Genomic DNA, 22,744 nt, shown 5'->3' on the forward strand with positions numbered 1-22,744 from the left:
CCGGGGGAGATTGATGACAAGGACCTTGCCCCAGAGCTGACAGAGAAAGCCTTCCCCTGAAGCTGGTGCCCTGAATTTGGACGTCTAGCCTCTCAACTGTGAGACAATAAATTTATCTTTGCTAAAGCCATCCACTTGTGGTATTTCTGTTATAGACAGTTCCCAAACCTATTAATTTTAGGTATAACTGTTATAATCTGAGTCAATGATGATGAACTGTGAATGCAAAAAGAGTTTCTCCCCTCTAGGAAAACTAAGTGGAACATTCTAGAAAGATGGGGGGGTTTCTAAAAGATTTTATACATTTTAAGTGTGTGTGAGTGAGAAAATTATAAAAAACTAGGGGGAAAATAGAAAACTTGGTGGCATAGTGGTAAAGAGCTACGGCTGCTAACTAAAAGGTTGGCAGGTTGAATTCACCAGGTGCTCCTTGGGAACTGTATGGGACAGTTCTACTCTGTCCTATAGGGTCACAATGAGTTGGAATCAACTCGATAGCAAAAGGTTTTGGTTTTGGGGGAAGAGAGAACATGAACTCAGGTTGCTTCACTATCTTTTTGTTCTTGCTCCACTTTAAAGACCCCAAACTAGAACTCAAGGTAAGCATAACATGGAACTCTCATCAGTAGACACATACTAAAAATGACCTTCGCCCTGTATCAAAAGACTGGAAAATGAATGTATAAAAATTACATGTTTTAAGTTAAAACAAAATGTTTACATATGTCTATATCACTTTAATGATGGAGACAGGGCTCTGCCTGTGAGTACACTAAAGAGTTACAGGGACTATGAGAAATAACTCATAACATGGAAGTACAAGGAAGAGTAACCAGTTTTATACGAGATAAGGTCAGAAGATATAGAGATGGGGACATGTGAATTGAGTGGAAAAGTATGGGGCAAAGGCATTCAAGACATAAAATAATATGAAGAAAGGCATAGAAGCTCAAGTCACATGGCTTGTTGAGAAAATGTAATAGAACAATGGGTTCAAAACAGGGAACAATAGCAACAGAGGTCAAAGAATTAGGCAGGGTGAGCACCTTCAAGGTTTTATAAGCCAGACTATAGGTGGACCCTTAGAGAAAACATGGAGCAAACACAGGACTTTAAGCAGTGAAATATAACTGGATGTGCATCTTCAAAAGATTACTGCAGGAGCAGCAGTGAGAGTGATTTGAAGGTATGGAGAACAAACAGATATGAAATAAGTTACTGCACTGATCCAAGCAAGAAATGAGAGCCTGAGATCGAGTCCAAACCCCAAAACCCACTGCCGTTGAGTCGAATCTGATTCACAGCGACCCCATACAGTTTCTAAGGGTGTTAATCTCTATGGAGGCTGACTGCCACATCTTTCTCCTGCACAGCCGCTGGTGGTTTCAAACCACCAACCTTTCGGTCAGCAGTCGACTGCTTTAACCACTGCGCCACAGCAGGGCTCCCTTGAGATTTAGTAGAAAGGAATAAAAATGAAAACTATTATAAAGGTAAAAACAACAGGACTTGGCCACAAAGTCCTTAGCTATCAGAATCTAAGGAGACGAAAAATACAGGGTAACTCTTTGGTTTGTAGCTTTGGGAGCTATGTGTAACCTGTACTATTCTCCCACTTATTTTAAAGGAGGAAAAGCAAGAATTGCAGAAGCAAAATGAATTGATTTCGGTCGTTTTGAGCTTAAGGTGGAAACCCTGGTGGCGTAGTGGTTAAAAGCTCTGGCTGCTAACCAAAAGGTCGGCAGTTTGAATCTAACAGGTGCCTCTTGGAAACCCTATGGAGCAGTTCTACTCTGTCCTATAGGGTCACTATGAGTTGGAATTGACTAGAGGGCAATGGGTTTTGTTTTGTTTTGGAGCTTACGGTAACTATAAACAGAAAGTAGAAATGCCCAATGATTAGGTGGCTATCCATAACTGGAGTTGAGGAGAGATGGACTGGAGAGACTGAACTACTACACTACCACTATTTAAAAAAAAAAAAATTGCCATGGCGTTGATTCCGACTCACAGCGACCCTATAGGGCAGAGTACAACTGCTCCATACAGTTTACCGGGAAGCACCTGGTGGATTAGAACTGCCCACCTCTTGGTTAGCCGCCATAGCTCTCAACCACTATGCCACCAGGGACTCCACTACTACTATATAAAAAAAAATACCTACTAAACTACTACTTTACAGTTACATTTGAAGACGTGGGAGAGGATGCTACTACTCAGGAAGCACAGATAACAGGTGAAGGGCAGAGACCTGAGTGACACCAACATTTCCGGTAGAGTCAGGCAGAACCACAAAAGGAGACCAAGAAGAAAAAATCTGCAAGATTGAAACATGTCCAGGACAGTGATGCCACTGAACCCAGGAGGGGAAGAGGGCTTTAGGTAGAAGCAACAAGACAATCAGATCAGAGAGCTTTGGTAAGGCTGAAAATATTCCACCAAAATAAACAAACCAAACCTATTTCTGAGTCAATTCCAACTCATGGTAACCCTGTCAGTTACAGTAGAATTGCTCCATAAGGTATTCTTCTCTGTAATTTTTACAAAGCAGATCGCCAGGCCTTTCTTCGTGGTGCCTCTGGGTGGGTTCAAAATACCAACCCTTAAGTTAGTAGTCCAGCACAGTTTTGGCCACCCAGGGACCTCTAAAAATACTCCACAGGGTTCAGCAATTTCAAGGTTATCAAAATCCTTGTTCAGGGTAGCTTTTTTTTTGGGTGGGGTGTGTGTGGGTGAGAGAGAGAGAGAGAGGAAGCAGATAGGGAATAGATCTTGCACTCGCACAGTTGGCGGGTACACAAATCAAATTCCTGGGGTGCGCAATAAGGCCGCCGCGTCTCAAATCCCATCATATGCCATTCAATTTCCATGAAAGCTTCAGATCTTTAGGAACCCTGGTGTGCACTCCCTCCCTCCCTAGCTTAAAACACGTCCCTCTTTCTCCACTGCAGCAAACTTCAAAGCACTCAAGAACTTGAACTAATGACATCACCTCTAAAGCCCTCCACGATGCCCACAGAAAAATTCCAACACTTTGTTTTGTGTTCCCAAAGCTTTGTCCGTACCTTATATGGTTTTGTAATTATCTGTGTTGCATCTGGCTCAAAACAAAGAGTGAGTCAGACGAAAACGTCTGGAAACCTAAAGGACTAGGCACTCTGACACGCAGCTTGAGCGGAAGGCAAAAAACTACAACTCCCATGAGGCTGTGTGGCGGCGGGACCCACAACTCCCAGCATTCTCTGCGAGTCTCAAAGGTGTACAGGGTGACAAGCGCAGCGTTAGGGTGCGAAATGCTCGCGGAGGGTGGGGAGAAGATGCCGCTGTTAGGAATGGCAGCCTCTGAGGAGGAACCCGAGGCCCCGACTGAGCAGCAGGATATCACGCGTGGCCTGGAGAACTTGCCCGTGAGCTGGTGGCCCCCTGAGGTGGAGCCGGCGCCTTTCCAGGTAAGGCGGGGCTAGGCCTCCACGAGAGCTGCGCACGCGGCTCTTGGGGGCGGTGTCGGCGCTCTTCCAAGTGGAGGCGGGACTCTGCGGCCCCTCCACGTGGTCGTTTACCTGTGGGAGACTCTTTCGTAGTGCAGGAGATTGCAAGCTGTTTGGTTTACTTACTCCAGTGCGTGGCCTTTTGTTCGCGGGAATCGCTCTTCGATGCACAGGCTTCACTCTTTTCCTAATGATCTGCCGTATAGTCTTAACAGGGACGTTTTCTACCCGTGGAAACCCTGGTGGCGTAGTAGTGAAGTGCCGTAGCTGCTAACCAAAGGATCGGCAGTTCGAATCCACCAGGCGCTCCTTGGAAACTCTATGGGGCAGTTCTGCTGTGTTCCTGTAGGTCGCTCTGAATCGGAATCGGCTCTACGGCAACGAGTTTGGTTTTTGGTTTTCTTCTAGCCGTAGACTGGTAGTTCCCTGAAGGGCAACATCAGAGGCTTCGTGAGATCCCTTGGAAAGAGCCCTGGAAGCCTGGCTTCTTGTACTGGTTCTGTCCCCAGAGCGCGTTGGAGCCTTTTAACGGATCTCAGCCTAGTGTCATGGTTAAGGATTTAGCCATTACAGTCAGATTTAGCTGAAGTCTGCCTCATGCTGTGAGCTCTTGGGTAAATGGCTTCGTGAGCCTGGATTCCTGCTGTGTTGTTGTTAGGTGCCATCGAGTGGGCTCTGACTCATAGCGACCCTGTGCACAACAGAACGAAACACTGCCCAATCCTGAGCCATCCTGACAACTGTTGTTATGCTTGAGCTCATTGTTGCAGCCACTGTGTCAATACACCTCGTTGAGGGTCTTCCTCTTTTCTGCTGACCCTGTACTCTGCCAAGCATGATGTCCTTCTCCAGGAACTGATCTCCCCTGACAACATGTCCAAAGTATGTAAGACACAGTCTCGCCATCCTTGCCTCTAAGGAGCATTCTGGCCACAATTCTTCCAAGACAGATTTGTTCGTTCTTTTGGCAGTTCATGGTATATTCAATATTCTTCGCCAGCACCACAATTCAAAGGCGTCAACTCTTCTTCGGTCTTCCTTATTCATTGTCCAGCTTTCACATGCATATGATGTGATTGAAAATACCAAGGCTTGGGTCAGGCGCACCTTAGTCTTCAGGGTGACATCTTTGCTCTTCAACACTTTGAAGAGGTCCTTTGCAGCAGATTTGCCCAATGCGATGCATCTTTTGATTTCTTGACTGATGCTTCCATGGCTGCTAATTGTGGATCCAAGTAAAATGAAATGCTTGACAACTTCAGTCTTTTCTCTGTTTATCATGATGTTGCTCATTGGTCCAGTTGTGAGGATTTTTGTTTTCTTTATGTTGAGGTGTAATCCATCCTGAAGGCTATGGTCTTTGATCTTCATTAGCAAGTGCTTCAAGTCCTCTTCACTTTCAGCAAGCAAGGTTGTGTTTTGAGAATTAAAATACAAGTAAAGCAGAGTGTCTGCTTCACTGTAAGAGCTCAATAAGTCTTCACTACAATTATTATCTCAAAGCTCCTTGAGCTCTCTTTCACCCCTCTCTCCTTGGCCTGAAAGTTGCCTAAGGAATGACCAAAAAAAAAAAAAGTTCATTGAAGTGGAAAGAGCACTGAACTTGAAGGCTGGAGATTTATGTTCAAATCTTAGCCATCTCAGCTACTTTACAGAGCCTTAGTTTCTTGAGCTGCAAGATTGAAATAATAATTTAAAACTTTATAACCCTATAGCCATAATCAATATTGAAGATAATCTGCCCTTCCTTCTTCCTAGAGTTATTGTGAGGATCAAATAATAGATTCAGTAGCAGTTTTCAAAGAGTAGAATAGGATATTAATGTCAGAAATTATAGAGTTGGCTGGTACCATATTAAACACCTATCCGTGAAAGCTTATATAAGACCAAATTTTGCTGGCTGCCTGATCAAAATCAGTAATATGTCTTTACTTTTTACATGAATATTTAAGTGCCTATCATGTGCCAGGCATTGTATTAGGCCAGGCCCAGAAGATAAAACACACAATCCCTGTGTTTATGATTACCCCCCATTGCCATCAAGTCCATTGGGACTCATAGCAATCCTACAGGATAGGGTAGAACTGCCCCCTAGGGTTTCTAAGGCTTTAAACCTTTAAGGAAGCAGACTGCTACATATTCCTCCACAGAGCAGGCTGGTGGGTTGAAACCCCTGACCTTTCATTTACCAGCGGAGCGCACTTAACCACTGCGCCAGTAGGGTTCCTACGGTTGAGATTACTGGAAGGAATAGAAGGGATTTGATTGCTGTAAAGGGAGTAAAAAACCAAACTGGTTGCCATCGCATGGATTCCCATTCATAGTGATCCTTTGGGATGGAGTAGAACTCCCCATAGTGTTTCCAAGGAGTGGCTGGTGGATTCGAACGGCCAGCCTTTTTGTTAGCAGCCATAGCTCTTAACATTATGCCACGAGCACTTCAAAAAATGGAGAAGAAGATGCTTTGTGATGGACCCTTGTGTCTTGTGGATATAAATGAAAATCAAAAGACTAAGACTCAGTCCTGCAGTTATCTAGCTACCATCTATATGCACAACTCTGGGTAGGGTTAGAGTTACATAAAGAACAAAGGATCCCTTCCTCAAGGAGCTTATAGTCTTATCAAGAAGATAAAATATTCTTGAAACATTTAAATGACAAGCCTAAAAAGGTCTTCAATTTATATGCTCCCATATATTCGTGAAGCACAAAAACAGCCTTATAAGAAGTCAAAACAGCTTGCTTGCCTCAAACCCTGCCATCACATGCATATGCACACATAAGAATTAAAGCATGAAAGACTCAACGTAAAAATAACTGTCTAGTTTGCTTTTTTCAGTATGAGTTACACTTCAGCATAAAACAAAAATCCACGCAACTGGACCAGTAAGCAACATCATGATAAAGAGAAAATACTGAAGTTGTCAAGAATTTCATTTTACTTGGATCCACAGTTAACCCCCATGGAAGCAGCAGTCAAGAAATCAAACGACATTGCATTGGGCAGATCTGCTGCAAAAGACCTCCTTAAAGTGTTAAAAAGAAAAGATGTCACTTTAAGGACTAAGGTGTGCCTGACCCAAGCCATGTATTTTCAGTTGCCTCATGTGCATGCAAAAACTGAGCAATGAATAAGGAAGACCAAAGAAGAATTGATGCCTTTAAATTATGGTATTGACAAAGAATATTGAATATACCATGGACTACCAGGAGAATGAACAAATTTGTCTTAGAAGAGGTACAGCCAGAATGTTCCTTAGAAGCAAGGGTGGGAGACTTTTTCTCATGTACTTTGGACATGTTATCAGGAGGGACCACCCCTGAAGAAGGACATCACGCTTGGTAGAAGGCCAGCAAAAAAGAAGACGACCGTCAGTGAGATGGATTGACACAGTGGCTGCAACAGTGGGCTCAAAGATAGCAACAGTTGTGAGAATGGCATGGGACCAGGCAGGGTTTCTGTTGTACATAGTGTGGGCTATGAGTTGGAACCGACTTGCCGGCACCTAACAACAATAGTTTGCATTTGGGTACTATGTGAAAACGCAAAAAGAATGTTAAAATGTTCAGTTGGAAACAAGTATATCATAATGTCATCAGTGTTGAAAGCCAAGTAGAAAATAAAATAATCTTCTTGAGCAAAGAATTGTATCTGGCTGTTTTTTCAGGTCTCTGAAACCAGCTTCAAACATCATTTTTAAGATTTCAACTGTGCCGTGAGGAGAATTATCTGGCTCACAGTCTCATAAGGGCTGCTTGGAGCAAAAACAAACTCATGGGGCTAGAGGCCAAGTACAAAGATTCTTGTAGCTAGTCTTTCAAAACAACCAAAAAAGGAATGAAGATTTTCACAGCACTTCCTTAAAATTCAGAATCCAGGCCCAGGTTTTAAGCCCAAGGTATCAAATACAGTGTTAGACTTCAGTTTCTGAGGCTTCCATACAGAATGTGGTTCAGAAAAGTCAAGCTTTCAGTCAAAGGTTACCAAGAGCTGCAATCAGGCAATCAATACTTCCTGCTCTGTGCCTGGGACAACCCCCAGGCCACATCCCAAACCACTGTAGTGTCAGGCTTTTGCTTGAGACTTACATATTTGTTAGAAAGTCTAGAGCATCACATTTAACACAACTAAGGATCCCTACATCTGTGTCATTTAGACCCCAAAGTTGCTGCTATTGACAATAAGTGCAGGTCTACTGCAGACAAAGGAGAAATCACAGTGGATGAGAGTAGCTAAGGAAGTATATTTGCTTTCAACATGCTATCTATTTCCACTTTGATTTTTTTGTAACCATGGTTTATTTCATAAAACGCTTTGACTTAAATTTCCTGTCAAAAAACTTGAAATCTCCACCCATTGCTTCAAAGATCTGGTTTCTTGTGCATCATTTTGCACTAATGATTTTGCATTTATTCTCAGCTCTTGCGTAATTAGTTCTGTATTTTTATATGTATCAGGAAAAAAGTAAAATTTATGTTATGACAATTTAAAAAACAATAAAAATTCCGTTCTACATGTCCTAGTTGTCAGGTTATTTCTAAATCTAACAACTGCATGTAATAAAAAAAATGATAAATGTAATAGTAACCAAAAATCAAACCCACTGCCATCAAGTCGATTCTGACTCATGGCAACAACCCTCCAGGACAGAATAGAACTGCCCCATAGGATTTCCAAGCCTGTAAATCTTTATGGAAGCAGATTGCCACATGTTTCTCCCCTGGAGCAGACAGTTGGGCTTAAGCCGCTGACCTTTCAGTTAGCAGCTGAATGCTTAACCACTGTGCCACCAGGACTCCTCTAGTAGTTAGTGAAGCAATAGTTTTTGATGAATGGAAGAAGTCCAGGCTAGGTCAGCTGTTTGCTTTTCACCCTTCAAGTTGGATTAATTACTGGAGAATAGCCATTGCTTTTCCAGACACAACTGTGGATTGAGTATATTTGAACCTGGGAAGTGTGTAACTCCAGATCTGTTTTTTCACCACCCTGTGAAATTTTTATTAAACATGTTTGTGCCAGTCACCCCCTGGTGGCGTAGCAGTTAAGAGCTGCAGCTGCTAACCAAGAGGTTGGCAATTCGAATCCACCAGGTGCTCCTTGGAAACTCTATGAGAGCAGTTCTGCTCTGTCCTATAGGGTCGCTATAAGTTGGAATCAACTCGACGGCACTGGGTTTGGGGTTTTTGTTTTTATTTTTGGTATTACACTGCAAAATTTTTATCAGTCGTGTAGGTGCCAGTCACTGAAGTAAGGTTTTTACATGGATTCCCTCATTTTTTCCTTTACAGCAACCTCTGAGATAGATAAGGAAATGCTTAGAGAGATTAATTTGCCAGATAGGTATGATGTTTTACATATAACATCTAACAATATTGTCTAGAAGAATCAACCAAACACCAAACCAAGCCCGTTGCTGTTGAGTCAATTCAGACTCATGGCAACCACACGTGTTGCATAGTAGAACTGTGCTCCATAGGATTTTCAATGGCTGTAATCCTACAAAGGACCCCTGGTGACCTTTTGGTTAGCTCGGCTGCTAACCAAAAGGTCAGCAATTCAAATCCACTAGCTGCTCCTTGGGAACTCTATGGGGCAGTTCTACTCTATCCTATAGGGTGGCTATGAGCTGGAACCAACTCTATGGCACCCAACGACAACAACAATGCTACGAAAGTGTAGATTGCCGGGCCTTTCTTCTGAGGCACCCTGCTGGGTGGATTTGAATAGCCAACCTTTCGGTTAATAGCGAAGTGCTATTATTAACCTTAGAAGAATTGAAGGAAGCTAATATTTTAAAAGTATAAAATGTCTGGCACTGAGTACTATATCATTTATGATAAACCCTGCAAATATGGGTATCATCCCTATTTTATAGTTGCCAAAGTTTGGAGTCCCTGGGTGGCACAACAGTTAATGCACTTGGCTGCAAACTAAAAGGTTGATAGTTCGAGTCCACCCAGAGGTGCCTCCAAAGAAAGGCCTGGCCATCTACTTATGAAAAAATCAGCCATTAAAAAGCCTATGGAGCACAGTTATGCTCTGACACACATTCAGTCACCATGAGTTGGAGTCAGCTCAAAGGCAGCTCGTTACTGGTTAACCCAAAGCTTAGCAAAGTCACTTGCCCAGAGACACAATGCAAATAAGACTCTGGCTCTGTATGTGCCTCCTTTTGAACATTCCATGTTCTGCATTAAGAAGCTCTCCCCTGCTTTCTAGTGTTTCAGGGCACAGTCATAGAGCTTTCCTCGCTGGCCTCCATAGTTTGCTCCAGGCTCACCTCCCAGCTGGAGACCTCATTGCTCATTGGTCATTTACATCTTTGGCTAAACTTGCTTGCCCTTCACTGGAGCCGTTCTTTCTTACCTTCTACCCTGGCTGTATCTGTCAGTGACTCATTTGGTTGCAAGAACACAACACAAACTGTCCCAAGCAAAAAAGAGAAGGAATTGCCTCACATAACAGAAATGCCCAGGAATGGGAACTATAGGCATGTCTGGATCCAAGGATTCAAACAATATCATCAGATACCAGTTACCTCCCCCTTAGCATCTCTACTCCCTTCTCCAGTGGTTGACTGCACACTCAGGAGGTCTTATCTGTGTAATAGCACTTGGAAGTGTTAGGTGTGTACTCTACTGGTTTAGCAGTCCCAGTGGGGAGAGGACACTTCTTCCCCAGTTGTTTCAGCATACTTCCCAGAATTGAATTTCATTGGTCTGGCTTAAGTCATGTGCCCATCCATGAACAAAACACTGGTAGTAGGGGCCTTTGATGTTCTAATTAGCTGGTCTAGGTCTCAGCCCAACCTGGACCCCCATCCAAACCAGTGAGAATGAGAACAGAGGGGATTCCCCTGGGAAGAACTAGGATAGTGTTATCAGAAGAAAGGAATAGATGCTGTGTAGGTAAAAACGTATGTCCACCCTGGTCAGCATCCCCCCCAAGCTTTGATCTTGCCTTGGCTTAGAGTAGGCACGAACAACACTCAGAGTGACACCATTTTTGGATCAGCCTGGTCCTGTGCTTTGTACCAGGAAGTGGGGTGCAGACTATGAAAAGAGTGTTACAAATTGGGAGAATTTAAGCTCTGGTCAACTGACTCCCAATTTGTAACACACTTACCGTAATTTTTCAGATACTCAGAGTTTAACAGTTTGCTTGGCATATAAATATTTGAATAGAATGGCAGGTGAATAACATCAGATTGTTTCTGAAAAGGACAAATAATTTTTAAATATGTAGTTAGAAACCAGAAAAGATTAATAATTTCATAATCATGATAAATTAAAACAAGGGTTTCAAAAGATTACTCTTTACTGTAGTCATTTTTCTAAGTCAGGTAAACTATCTTTCTGGAATAGTATTTTACTGATGGAGGAGGAAATGGAGGCTCGTGTGGATAAAATGGTTTGCAATGATTGTTGGTCTCAGGGTCAGTGATTACATCTATCAAGGGAAGAAATATTCTCTTTAAACAAGAAAGTTATCCAGAAGTCTCTCTTATTCTTTGGAAGGTGTCTACAGCTCATTTGGAATTAGCTACCATTTGTAGTCTAAATCCCTAAAGGATTTCAGGTTGGGCATAAAGTTTGGGTTACAGAGTTAAAAAATATATCACTAGATTCCCCAAAATCTTAAAAATAACCAGATTTTTTAAAAAAGCAATTTTTCCATACCTGCACATATGCAAGTCAGATCAACGAGAACTAATAATGCTCTCCTGGTTAGACAACTGCAAGCAGTCAGACTTGATTTTAAAAGGAGTTATCTGTGTCAAAAAAGAAATCTCTTTAGAGTTTAGTGAGTTACATAGAGCTTTAAAAATACATGAGCCTTTAAAAGCAAATCAATTTAAAAATTCTTCATGAAAAGTTTAACAAAGAGTTAGTAAAATCCTTATTTTACAAGTACTTCTTAAAATGTCTCAGTGACTGTTCACAAGCCAAATTTGAATCATTTAAAGGCTGGAAGTAGACCAGATAGATATAAGACAGTCATTGAATTTGACTGATAGGGCATCTCTCTCTAAGCCATCCTTTATCCCTTTAGGACGTCTCTGCTAAGCTAAAGCTGTAAGAAAAGACACGTACAACGGAAGCTATTTCCACTCTCCACCCCCAAATAACTTTTAAGCAAAATGTTGGCCTTCCCCCACAGGTGCGCCCACTCTAGCTCCTCATCTTTCACCAGAGGGTGTCACTCCTCCCCTCCAGCTCAGTGTTTTTTAAACTATCAGGGTTTGCACTTAACTGCATAGCTCCACAGAGGCCTCCACAGGAAGTATAACCACATGCCACTCAATATCCTTCTTAAGCTCGGCTGGGAGAAATAATATTAACGGAGAATTGACTGAAAGATACGCTGTTCAGATATTCCTCTAGGTACTCTAAAATCTATCCCGGAAATAAAGGCCAAGCAACTGGTCCTTTGCAGAAAGGCACTTACCGAACTGTGATGTGGAAGCATGCCAGCTGCCTTTATTGAGGGGTCAGAATAAAAAACAGCCCATGAAACTGCTTACTGGAAAAGAATGGTTTAGAAGGACACATTGGTGAAATTTCTGTCCAGTCTCAGTATTGGAAAGAGTCAGTTCTTCTTCTGAACAGTGAGACTGCTCCTCATGGACAATGTGAATTATACATCTAATTCGATTTCCCCTTTGAAGTGGATGGCTGCCCTCAGCCTGAGCTAAACATCCACATGTTATAGGTCTGAGCTCACTGGACTGGTTTGCTCTTATTTTCCCTTCGCCTCATTTTTCTTACCTATTGTTCATTTATCTTACCTCTTTGTAAGCAGCTTTAAATCCTTTTTTGAACAAGGCAGGTATAAATAAATGATTTAAGTTCCACATAAGCAAGAATTCTTCTATACATAAAGAAATATTCTGGGCTCCTGAAGTACTTTAATCTTCAGAGTTTGAAAATAAGTTTTATAATGCCAATGAGGAGATAAACAGAGATTTGACTTCACATAGACAGTAACCATTTTCGAATGTCTTCTTTTTCCATAAATTGTATAAATGTTTTGTCTGAAAATGCAAGTACACTGAAAAGACTGGAAAATCTTTTTATATTATTCTTTTATCATTTAATAAGAACAGAATTTCTTTACATAAAAGGAAACACTAAATCTAAATATCTGTTAACAAATACCATTCTTAGAATTCTGTCTTCAATTTTTAGCCAAATGATTGCTTTTAATATCGTGAAGACTCACATGGAACTGTAAAGTAATAGTGTCTTTTTAAAACAGAGAAAGTTTAGGAATTTAGATAATCTCGAAACAAACAAAAAAAAATCAGTGGAAGACTCCTTCCCAAGAGCCCATCTTTCATGGATTTATTTAGCAGTCATGCCTTTCTTTATCCTCAAAAAGGAGCTGAGATAACTTACAATAAAAATACATATGTAGAAAGAAGTCATCTTGAGGACTAATGTGCACCTGACCCAAGCCATGGCATTTTCATTCACTTCATACGCATCCGAAAGGTGGATAATGAATAAGGAAGACCGAAGAAGAATTGATGCCTTTGAATTATGGTGTTGGCAAAAAGATATTGAATATACCATGGACTGGCAGAAGAATGAACCAATCTTCTTGGAAGGAGTACAGCCAGAATGTTCCTTAGAAGTGAGAATGGCAAGACTTCTTCTCAGGTACTTTGGACATGTTATCAGGAGGGACCAGTCCCTGGAGTAGGACATCATGCTTGGTAAAGTAGAGGGTCAGCAACAAAGAGGAAGACCCTCAATGAGGTGTATTGACACAATGGCTGCAACAATGGGCTCAAACACAGCAGTGATTACGAGAATGGCACAGGACCGAGCAGTGTTTTGTTCTGTTGTACTAGGGTCGATAAGAGTTGGAACCAACTCGATGACGCCTAACAACAACAACAGTATCAGATAAAGATAAAAGATTAAAAGCCGAAGATACCACACCTGATTGCAATCAAACATTAAATTCAGCCATGATTTTCCTGACACCCTAAGCTAAGAGGGAAATATAATGGGTTTAAATGCTTTCAATTTCTGATAAGAAAAAAAAATTTTTTTTCTATTGTTATCCCTACACCTAAAATAGGAACAGAAAATTTTTAATCTAAACAATCTTATTTTTTAAATTGGAGAGGTATCTTTTCAGACAATATCTTAAAAATACTGTGTTTTACAGAAAGAAGCAATTGTTGATGGTTATGAGGGAGGGGAGGGGAGGGATGGGAAACAAAAAACACTAACTAGACAATGGATAAGTGGTAATTTTGATGAAGGATAAGACAGTACACGGTACTGGGGAAGTCAGCACAGTGTGACCGAGGGAAAGTCATAGAAGCTTCATAGACACATCCAGACTCCCATAGGGATTGAGTTACTAGGCTGAGGGCTGGGGACCATGGTCTTGGGGGGGACATCTAGCTCAATTGGCATAACATAGTTTATAAAGAAAATGTTCTACTACTTTGGTGAGTAGTGTCTGGGGTCTTAAAAGCCTATAAGCGGCCATCTAAGAAACTCTACTGGTCCCACCCCATCTGGAGCAAGGGAGAATGAAGAAAACCAAAGACACAGGGAAAGATTACTCCAAAGGACTAATGGACCACAACTATCAGAGCCACTATCAGACTGAGTCCAGCACAACTAGATGGTGCCCGGGTACTGCCACTGACTGCTCTGACAGGGATCACAATAGAGGGTCCTGGACAGAACTAGAGAAAACTACAGAACAGAATTCAAACTCACACAAAAAAGACCAGATTTACTGGTCTGACAGAGACTGGAGAAACCCCAAGAGTATGGCTCCTAGAACACCCTTTTAACTCAGTACTGAAGTCACTCTTGAGGTTCACCCTTCAGCCAAAGATGAGAGGCCCATAAAACAATAATACACGTAGTTCATCCGTATATACTAGACTAAACGGGCTCACCAGCCCAGGGGCAAGGACGAGAAGGCAGGAGGGGACAGGTAGAGCTGGACACATGGAAATGGGGAACCCAAAGTCAGGAAGGGGAGAGTGTTGACATGTCATGGGGTTGGCAACCAATGTCACAAAACAATATGTGTATTAATTGTTTAATGAGAAACTAATTTGCTCTGTAAACCTTCACCTAAAGCACAATTTAAAAAAAAAATTGTATCAGTTTTGTTTTTATACATGTTGGAATTAGAAAGTGTCTCAGCTAAAAGCTGCTTGAAACATATTTATGAAATACATAACATGCCATGCTGACTTAAAGTATTTATATTTTTTGCAGTATACTCCTGATCACGTCACTGGACCTGGAGCAGACGTTGATCCCACTGAAATAACCTTTCCCGGATGCATTTGTCTCAAAACTCCCTGCCGCCCTGATACCTGCTCCTGTCTCCGTCAGGAGAACTATGACGATAATTCATGCCTCAGAAATATAGGATCGGAAGGAAAGTATGCCCAGCCAGTTTTTGAATGCAATGCCATGTGCCAGTGCAGTGACCGCTGCAAAAACAGAGTGGTCCAGAGGGGTCTGCAGTTCCACCTCCAGGTGTTCAAGACAGATAAAAAAGGCTGGGGACTTCGGACCTTGGAATTTATACCAAGAGGAAGGTTTGTCTGTGAATATGCTGGTGAGGTTTTAGGGTTCCCTGAAGTGCAGAGAAGAATTCGGTTACAGACTGTACATGATTCAAATTATATTATAGCCATCAGGGAACATGTTTATAATGGACAGGTGATGGAAACATTTGTTGATCCTACCTATACAGGAAATATTGGAAGATACCTTAACCATTCTTGTGAACCAAACCTGTTGATGATTCCTGTCCGAATTGACTCCATGGTACCTAAGTTGGCTCTGTTTGCAGCCAAAGACATTTTGCCGGAAGAAGAACTCTCTTATGACTATTCAGGAAGATTTCTTAACCTGAGGGACAGTGAAGATGGAGAGAAGCTAGATAAAGGAAAACCAAGAAAACCTTGTTACTGTGGTGCCAAATCGTGTACTGCTTCCCTGCCTTATGACAGTTCACTGTACTGCCCCTTATAAAAGCCAGTCATCAATTAGGAGGGAAAAGTATAGGAGACATACATCTGGTCTCCCTCAGTGGATGAGAATGAGAAGGAACCAAGTGCATATGGCTCAGCCCCTTCTGGCTTCCCCCTCTTGCAAGCAACTTATCCTTGAGGTAAGTTTCTGCTCTCTGGTAAGCAGCTTGCCTGTCCCTCTGGGGAGGCCAGTGGTTATCTAGCTGTGCCTCTGCCTGGCTGCATTAAGTTTAACTTGAGTACAGCAGAGCATGTAAGTTGTCCATCAATATTCTTTCTCCCCATTTATAATAGAATTCTCAGTTTTTAGCTGGGTATATGACTGCCCAAAATACTCACATAGATGTGGCTAAGTGAGTATGTTCTAGCTAATGGAGTGTAAGCAAAAATGGTGTGTCCTTATGTGAAGAGATCCTGCCTTTCTCCCTCTCCCTCTCTTTCTTCCTGTTGGCTGGAATGTATGCATGATTGCTGGAGCTGGAGCAGCCATCCTAGACCCCAAGATGACCTGGGAAAGGAAGCCAAGTATAACAAATCACAGAAGTCTGGGTGCCTGGTACTGTGGGACAATCCTCCAGTCCTGAATTGCTTCCTCTGGACTTTTAAGTGATACTGCTAAGAAATAGACTCTCCCTTGTTTAAGCCGCTGTTATTTTGAGTTTTCTAGCACTCACATTGATCCTAATCATAATGAACCAAGGGAAACCCTAGTGGCTGCATGCCAAAGCCCTGCTTCTCAATCAGTTTCCTCAGTAATAAAACTAATATTTTTATTTCTCTCTGACTCCTGCGTCTTATTTCTCATTTATTTCTAAATATTGAGCAAGGGAAAAGGACATGATTAATTACCACCCTCTCCAAAAAAAACCAAACCCAGTGCCATCGATTTGATTCCAACTCATAGGACAGAGTAGAACTGCCCCATAGAGTTTCCAAGGAGCACCAGCAGATTCGAACTGTCCGACCCTTTGGTTAGCAGCCATAGCACTTAACCACTACGCCACCAGGGTTTCCTGTCACCCTCTAGAACCCTAATAATTACCACCAATAGTGAAGAATATAGCCATGAGACTGACTATGTACATAATCAAATGTCATAAAAGGAAACACATTGTAAAATTTTCATTATATGCTTGGCTAGACTAGCATGTGAAGTTATGCTTCAAAACTTCAAACAACCTCATATCTTTATATATTAATAACATGAAAATAACCCTGTCAACACCACAGAAAGAGGCAGGAGTTTGATAGACCCCATTTCGACTTCTGGAGAGGCAAGCATCTCTAGCTTCCTTCCTCATAGCAAGGGTGTTATAAAAACAAAGTTACTATGGAGGTTTAGTAGACATTTTGAAAGTTAAAATAACTATCAAAGCCTTTAATTATTGTTCAGAAGCCTGGGTGGCACAAGCAGTTTGCAGTTGGCTGCAAACCTAAAGGTTGGTGGTTCAAACTCACCCAGTGGTTCCGTGGAAGAAAGCCCTTGCAATCTGCTTTTATAAAGATTGCAGCCAGGAAAATGTTATGGAGCAGTTCTAGTCCGTAACACATGGGGTCTCCGTGAGTCGGAATTGACTCAGTGGCATCAGATAGTGTTTAATAAATTTCTAACACATTTAAACCCTACTACCAGAATTTGGCAGTGGGTATTTTTTTTTTTAACCAGGATTTAGGAAACCCTGGTGGCATAGTGGTTAAGAATTTGTCTGCTAACCAAAAGGTCAGCAGTTTGAATCCACCAGGCGCTCCTTGGAAACCCTATAGAGCAGTTCTACTCTGACCTATAGGGTCAGTATGAGTCAGAAGTGGCTCGACGGCAACAGATTTGGTTTTTTTTTTTGTTTTTGGACCAGGATCTAGATCCATATTTGTACCCATTCCAAAGAAAGATGATCCAGCAGAACGTGGAAATTGTCGAAAAATGTCACTAATGTCACAGACGAGTAACATTTTGCTGCAGGTCACTCAAAAGCAGTTGCAGCAATACAGCTACAGGGAACTGCCAGAAATTCAAGCTAGATTCAGAAGAGGACGTGGAACCAGGAATATCATTGCTAATATCAGATGGATTATGGCTGAAAGCAGAGAATACCAGAAAGATGTTTACCTGTGTTTTATTGACTATGCAAAGGCATTCTGCTGTATGGATCATGACAAATTATGGATAACATTGTCAAGAACGGGAGTTCCAGAACACTTAATTGTGCTCATGAGGAACCTGTACTTATACCAAGAGGTAGTAGTTCGAACAGAACAAGGGAATACTGCATGGCTTAAAGTTAGGAAAGGTGTGTGTCAGGGTTGTGTCCTTTCACCATACCTATTCAGTCTGTATGCTGAGCAAATAATCTGAAAATCTGGATTATATGAAGAAGAATAGGGCATCAGGATTGAAGGAAGACTCATTAACAACCTGCAATATGAAGATGACACAGCCTTGCTTGCTGAAAGTGAAGAGGACTTGAAGCACTTACTGAAGAAGATCAAAGACCACAGCCTTCAGTATGGATTACATCTCAACATAAAGAAAACAGAAATCCTCACAACTGGACCAAAAAGCAACATCATGTTAAATGGAGAAAAGATTGAAGTTATCAAGGATTTCATTTTACTTGGATCCACAATCAATGCCCATGCAAGCAGCAGTCAAGAAATCAGAGGATGCATTGCACTGGGCAGATCTCCTGCAGAAGACCTCTTTAATGTGTTCAAAAGCAAAGATGTCACTTTGAGGACTAAGGTGCGCCTGACCCAAGCCATGGTGTTTTCAATGGCCTCACATACATGCAAAAGCTGGACAACGAATAAGGAAGACGGAAGAATTGATGCCCTTGAATTACAGTGTTGACAAAGAATACTGAATACACCGTGGACTACCAGACAAATAAATACATCTATCTTGGAAGGAGGGCAGCCCGAATGCTCCTTAGAAGCAAGGATGGCGAGACTTCGTCTCACATACTTTGGACATTGTTATCAGGAGGGACCAGTCCCTGGAGAAGGACATGTTTGGTAAAGTAGAGTGTCAGCAAAAGAGAGGAAGACCCTCAATAAGATGAATTGACACAGTGGTGCAACAATGGGCTCAAGCATAACGATTGCGAGGATGATGCAGGACTAGGCAGTGTTTGGTTCTGTTGTACACTGGGTCGCTATGAGTCGGAACCGACTCTACGGCACCGAACAACAACAACCAGGATTTCAAAGAATTACATCACTGCACCCTAAAAGTTAGCATTCCCAGGTGGTGAAAACAGTTAACCCACTCAGCTGCTAACCAAAAGGTTGGAAGTTCAAGTCCTTCAGAGGCACCTCAGGAGAAAGGCCTAGAAATCTTCCCAAAAATCAGCCATTGAAAACAGTATGGAGCACAGTTCTACTCTGACACACTTTGGGTTGCCATGAGTCAGGATTAACTTGACGGCAACTGGTTATTACTTTTAAAATTACATCATAAGGGATCCATATTATAGATAACATTCTACTCCTGTATGATATTTTAAGTATATCTTAATAAAGATGTTAAAAAATAAGTACATTAGGGTTAATGTGTTCACATAACATTATCAAGAATGGTTCCACTTGAACAGAGGATACTAGAGTGTTCATAAAATGTCTTCAACTAAAATGTGTAATGTCTAAAACAGAACAAATATTTCCCCCAAACTAATCATTTCTCCCTGCTCACCTTCCTCTATTACTTTGATTTCTCTGAAGCAGACCTGCCTTTTATCTCCTTTTCACAAGGACTCCTAATAATTGAGCTACTTCAGAAGGAATAAAGAAATGGTCAGAAGGAAAATGATTCATTCAGTCTTTGATTCTGCACAGGGCTGAACTGCCCAATAAGCAAGGTACACATAGGCTTCCTTGTGCATATTTACTAATCTGTAGTGACCAATTTTGGCATTGTGGTTAAGAGCTACGTCTGCTAACTGAAAGAGCAGCAGTTCAAATCCACCACACACTCCTTGGAAACTCTATGGGGCAGTTCTCCTCTGTCCTATGGGGTGACTATGAGTTGGAATTGACACGATGGCAATGAGTTTTTTTTTTAGTGATCAGTTTCACCTCTTTTTCACCACATTGTGGTGAAAACCATATTAAATTGGTCACTGCAGATTAGTAAGCAAGCACAAGTAAGCCCGAGTGTCCTCCTTTACTATAAACCAGTGCATACCTTGTTTACTGGTTAATCTGCCCCTGATTCTGCCGATAACCTTTCCTACTAGCTTTGGCCCTTTCTCTATAGAGTAGTGTTTCTTTTTGTTTGTGTGTTTTGTTTTGATTTGTTTTTAATATCACCATCTGTGAATCAGAGATGCTCACAGAGGACAATCTTCAGAGACAGGGACAGTAGCAGCATCCTTATCTCCCTGCCTCTGCCGCACAGAACCAACTAACTACAGACCCTTAGATTTTTTGTCCATATGAACTAGTTTATTCTTAAATAGCACATTACCCTAGAAGTCAGATTCCTAATATACAAGTGGAAGAGTCTTTATCCCAAGTCTTTTTCTAAAAACAGGTAACATTTACTTTATTGCCACATTCTTAAGAATATTGACTTTTGAGAGCAAACATTTAAAAAAATATATATTTCTGCTTGACTATTATTGTTGCCTTTAGAGCTGTCGAGTTTATTCCTTCTCATGGCGGCCCCGTGTGTGCAGAGTAGAACTGTGCTCCGTAGGGTTTTCAAGGCTGTGACCTTTCGGAAGTAAGTCACCAGATCTTTCATCTGAGGCATGTCTGAGTGGACTTGAGCCTTCAGCCTTTCGGTCAGCAGCCAAGCACGTTGCCCATGTGCACTGCTCAGGGACTCCAGGTCTGGGATTGTTGTTGTTAGTTGCCATCAATTCCAACTCATGGCGACCCCACATGTGCAGAGTAGAACTGGGTTTTCAGGGCTGTGACCTTTCGGAAGCAGATCACCAGGCCTGTCTCCCAAGGTACCACTAAAAAAAAAAAAATGGGTTCAAACTGCCAACCTTTCAGCTAGTAGTCAAGCGTTTAACCATTTGCGCCACCTAGGGACAGCTTGACTATTAATCCTGATAAAAAACATTTAATATAATTATAACTTAATCTTAAGACTAGAATTTTAAAAGATGGCATTGTCTTCATGAAATTGAAATATTTATAAAAATTGACTGTGAAAAATTTCCACTCACTTCATTAAAGATGTTGAAAGGTGTACCTTGGGAAAAGTTACTGCCCAAGTATAATAATCACACTTGGAGAGCAAAGGTTTTCAAATCTTCTAAATAAAAATTAAGTTTTTTTATTTAAAAGTAATATTCACAAAATATCAATGGCTAAAAGAAGTGGAAGATTTGGCCTTAATTGAAACGAATATGCTAGAGATTATTTCTCTCTCTTCTTATTCTTGATATTAAGCTCCAATACTGACTTTGCTCTGAAGCATCAGGCAGGAATGAGTTCAAGAGATCAACAGGACACTGACCTAATTCTAACAGAGGATTTTAAACCCAGAAAGGTCTCATTCAAAAAAAAAAGAAAAAATCCTCAAAATTGTTTTCATTCCCTACAGTATTCAAATGGTGAGGTTTGTAGGGTTGTTTGTATAGCAAATCCTTAATTACAGCTCTGGCATTCACCAGAGCTGTAATTAAGGATTTGCTATACAAACAACCCTACAAACCTCACTCATTCACGGGCAAGTTACTGAACCTCTCAGTCTCAGTTCATTTTCTGGAAATAGCCTTGTGAAAATCAAATTAGTTAACACATGTAAGGAGTTTAGAACAACTCCTAAATCCATAGTATAAGTATCAGTTTCTAGAACTATCTCTCGGATGGCTTCAAGTTATTCCTCCTCATTTTTATTCAGGTGTGATTAGGCTGTGATGTCCTTCAATGACAATCTTAAAGAGGGAAAAAAGGTCACAGAGAGGTAACCTGAAGGGTCTGAGCAAGAGGGTGTCCTGTTCTGAGTCCTACATTTTCGAGTACCGAGGATATGCTTGTGAAAGCTGGATAATGAATAAAGACCGAAGAAGAATTGACACCTTTGAATTATGGTGTTGGCAATGAACATTGAATATACCATGGACTGCCAGAAGAACCAACAGATCTGTCTTGGAAGAAGTACAGCCAGAATGCTTCTTAGAAGCAAGGATGGCAAGACTTCATCTCATGTACTTTGGACATGTTATTAGGAGGGACCAGTCCCTGGAGAGGGACATCATGCTTGGTAAAGTAGAGGGTCAGCAAAAAAGAGGTAGACCCTCAATGAAATAGATTGGCACAGCAGCTGCAACAATGGGCTCAAGCATAGCAACGATTGTAAGGATGGCACAGGACTGGGCAGTGTTTTGTTTTGTTTTACAGAGGATTGCTATGAGTCATAACCGACTCGATGGCACCTAACAACAACAGGGTCCCACACACAAACATGCTCACAAATGAATTAAAACATGGATAGTAAAATCAGACAAAGGTATTTCAAGAAAGCTAAGACCTTATGAATACAGATGCAAAAATTTTCAACAAAATTCTAGCAAACCAAATCCAGCAACATACAAAAAGGATTATCCACCATGATCAAGTGGGATTTATTCCAGGAAAGTAATGTACGTTTTATAAAAATAAGTGTAATATACCATATTCATAGAATAAGGTACAAAAACCACATGATCATCTCAATAGACACAGAGAAAGCATTTGACAAAATCCCACACCATTTCATGATGAATAACACTGAACAAATTAGGAATAGGCAGGGAACTTCTTCAGCCTGAGAATAGACATCTATGAAAAATCCACAGCTAATATACTAAACGGTGACAGACTTAGTGCTTTCTACTTAAGGTCACTCTCACCACTCCTACTCAGTATTGTACTGGAGATTCTAGCTAGGACAGTTAGGCAAGAAAAGAAACAAAAGGCATCCAGACTGGAAAGAAAGAAATCTATATGTATGACATGATCTTGTATATAGAAAATCCTAAGGAATTTATTTAAAAAAAAAAAAAAGAACTACTAAAATTAATAAGCAAATTCAGCAAGGTTGTAGGATACAAAATCAAAATACACAAAAAAATGAATTGCATTTCCATACATTAGCAGTGAACAATCTGAAAATTAAGAAAACCATTTCTTTTTGTGTGTGTGTGAATTCTGTTTTTTTTTCTTTTTTTATTGTGCTTAAAGTGAAAGTTTACAGTTCAAGTCAGTTTCTCATACAAAATCTTATACACACATTGT

At 41.1% G+C, this 22,744-nt stretch overlaps 1 protein-coding gene across 1 annotated transcript in view; it reads left to right on the top strand.

Annotated features, from left to right (window-relative positions):
• Positions 1-3,214: 3,214 nt before the first annotated feature.
• The window catches only part of LOC126063965 (histone-lysine N-methyltransferase SETMAR), a 73,984-nt gene continuing 54,454 nt past the window's right edge, over positions 3,215-22,744 (top strand). Inside the window, 3 exon segments of the mRNA XM_049862508.1 lie at positions 3,215-3,449; positions 14,748-15,626; positions 15,628-15,654. Of these exon segments, the coding sequence (XP_049718465.1) occupies positions 3,294-3,449; positions 14,748-15,626; positions 15,628-15,654 (1,062 nt within the window). The 5' untranslated portion in view covers positions 3,215-3,293.

The sequence above is a fragment of the Elephas maximus genome, chromosome 20 (assembly GCF_024166365.1).
Source record: "Elephas maximus indicus isolate mEleMax1 chromosome 20, mEleMax1 primary haplotype, whole genome shotgun sequence".
Lineage (NCBI taxonomy): Eukaryota > Metazoa > Chordata > Mammalia > Proboscidea > Elephantidae > Elephas > Elephas maximus.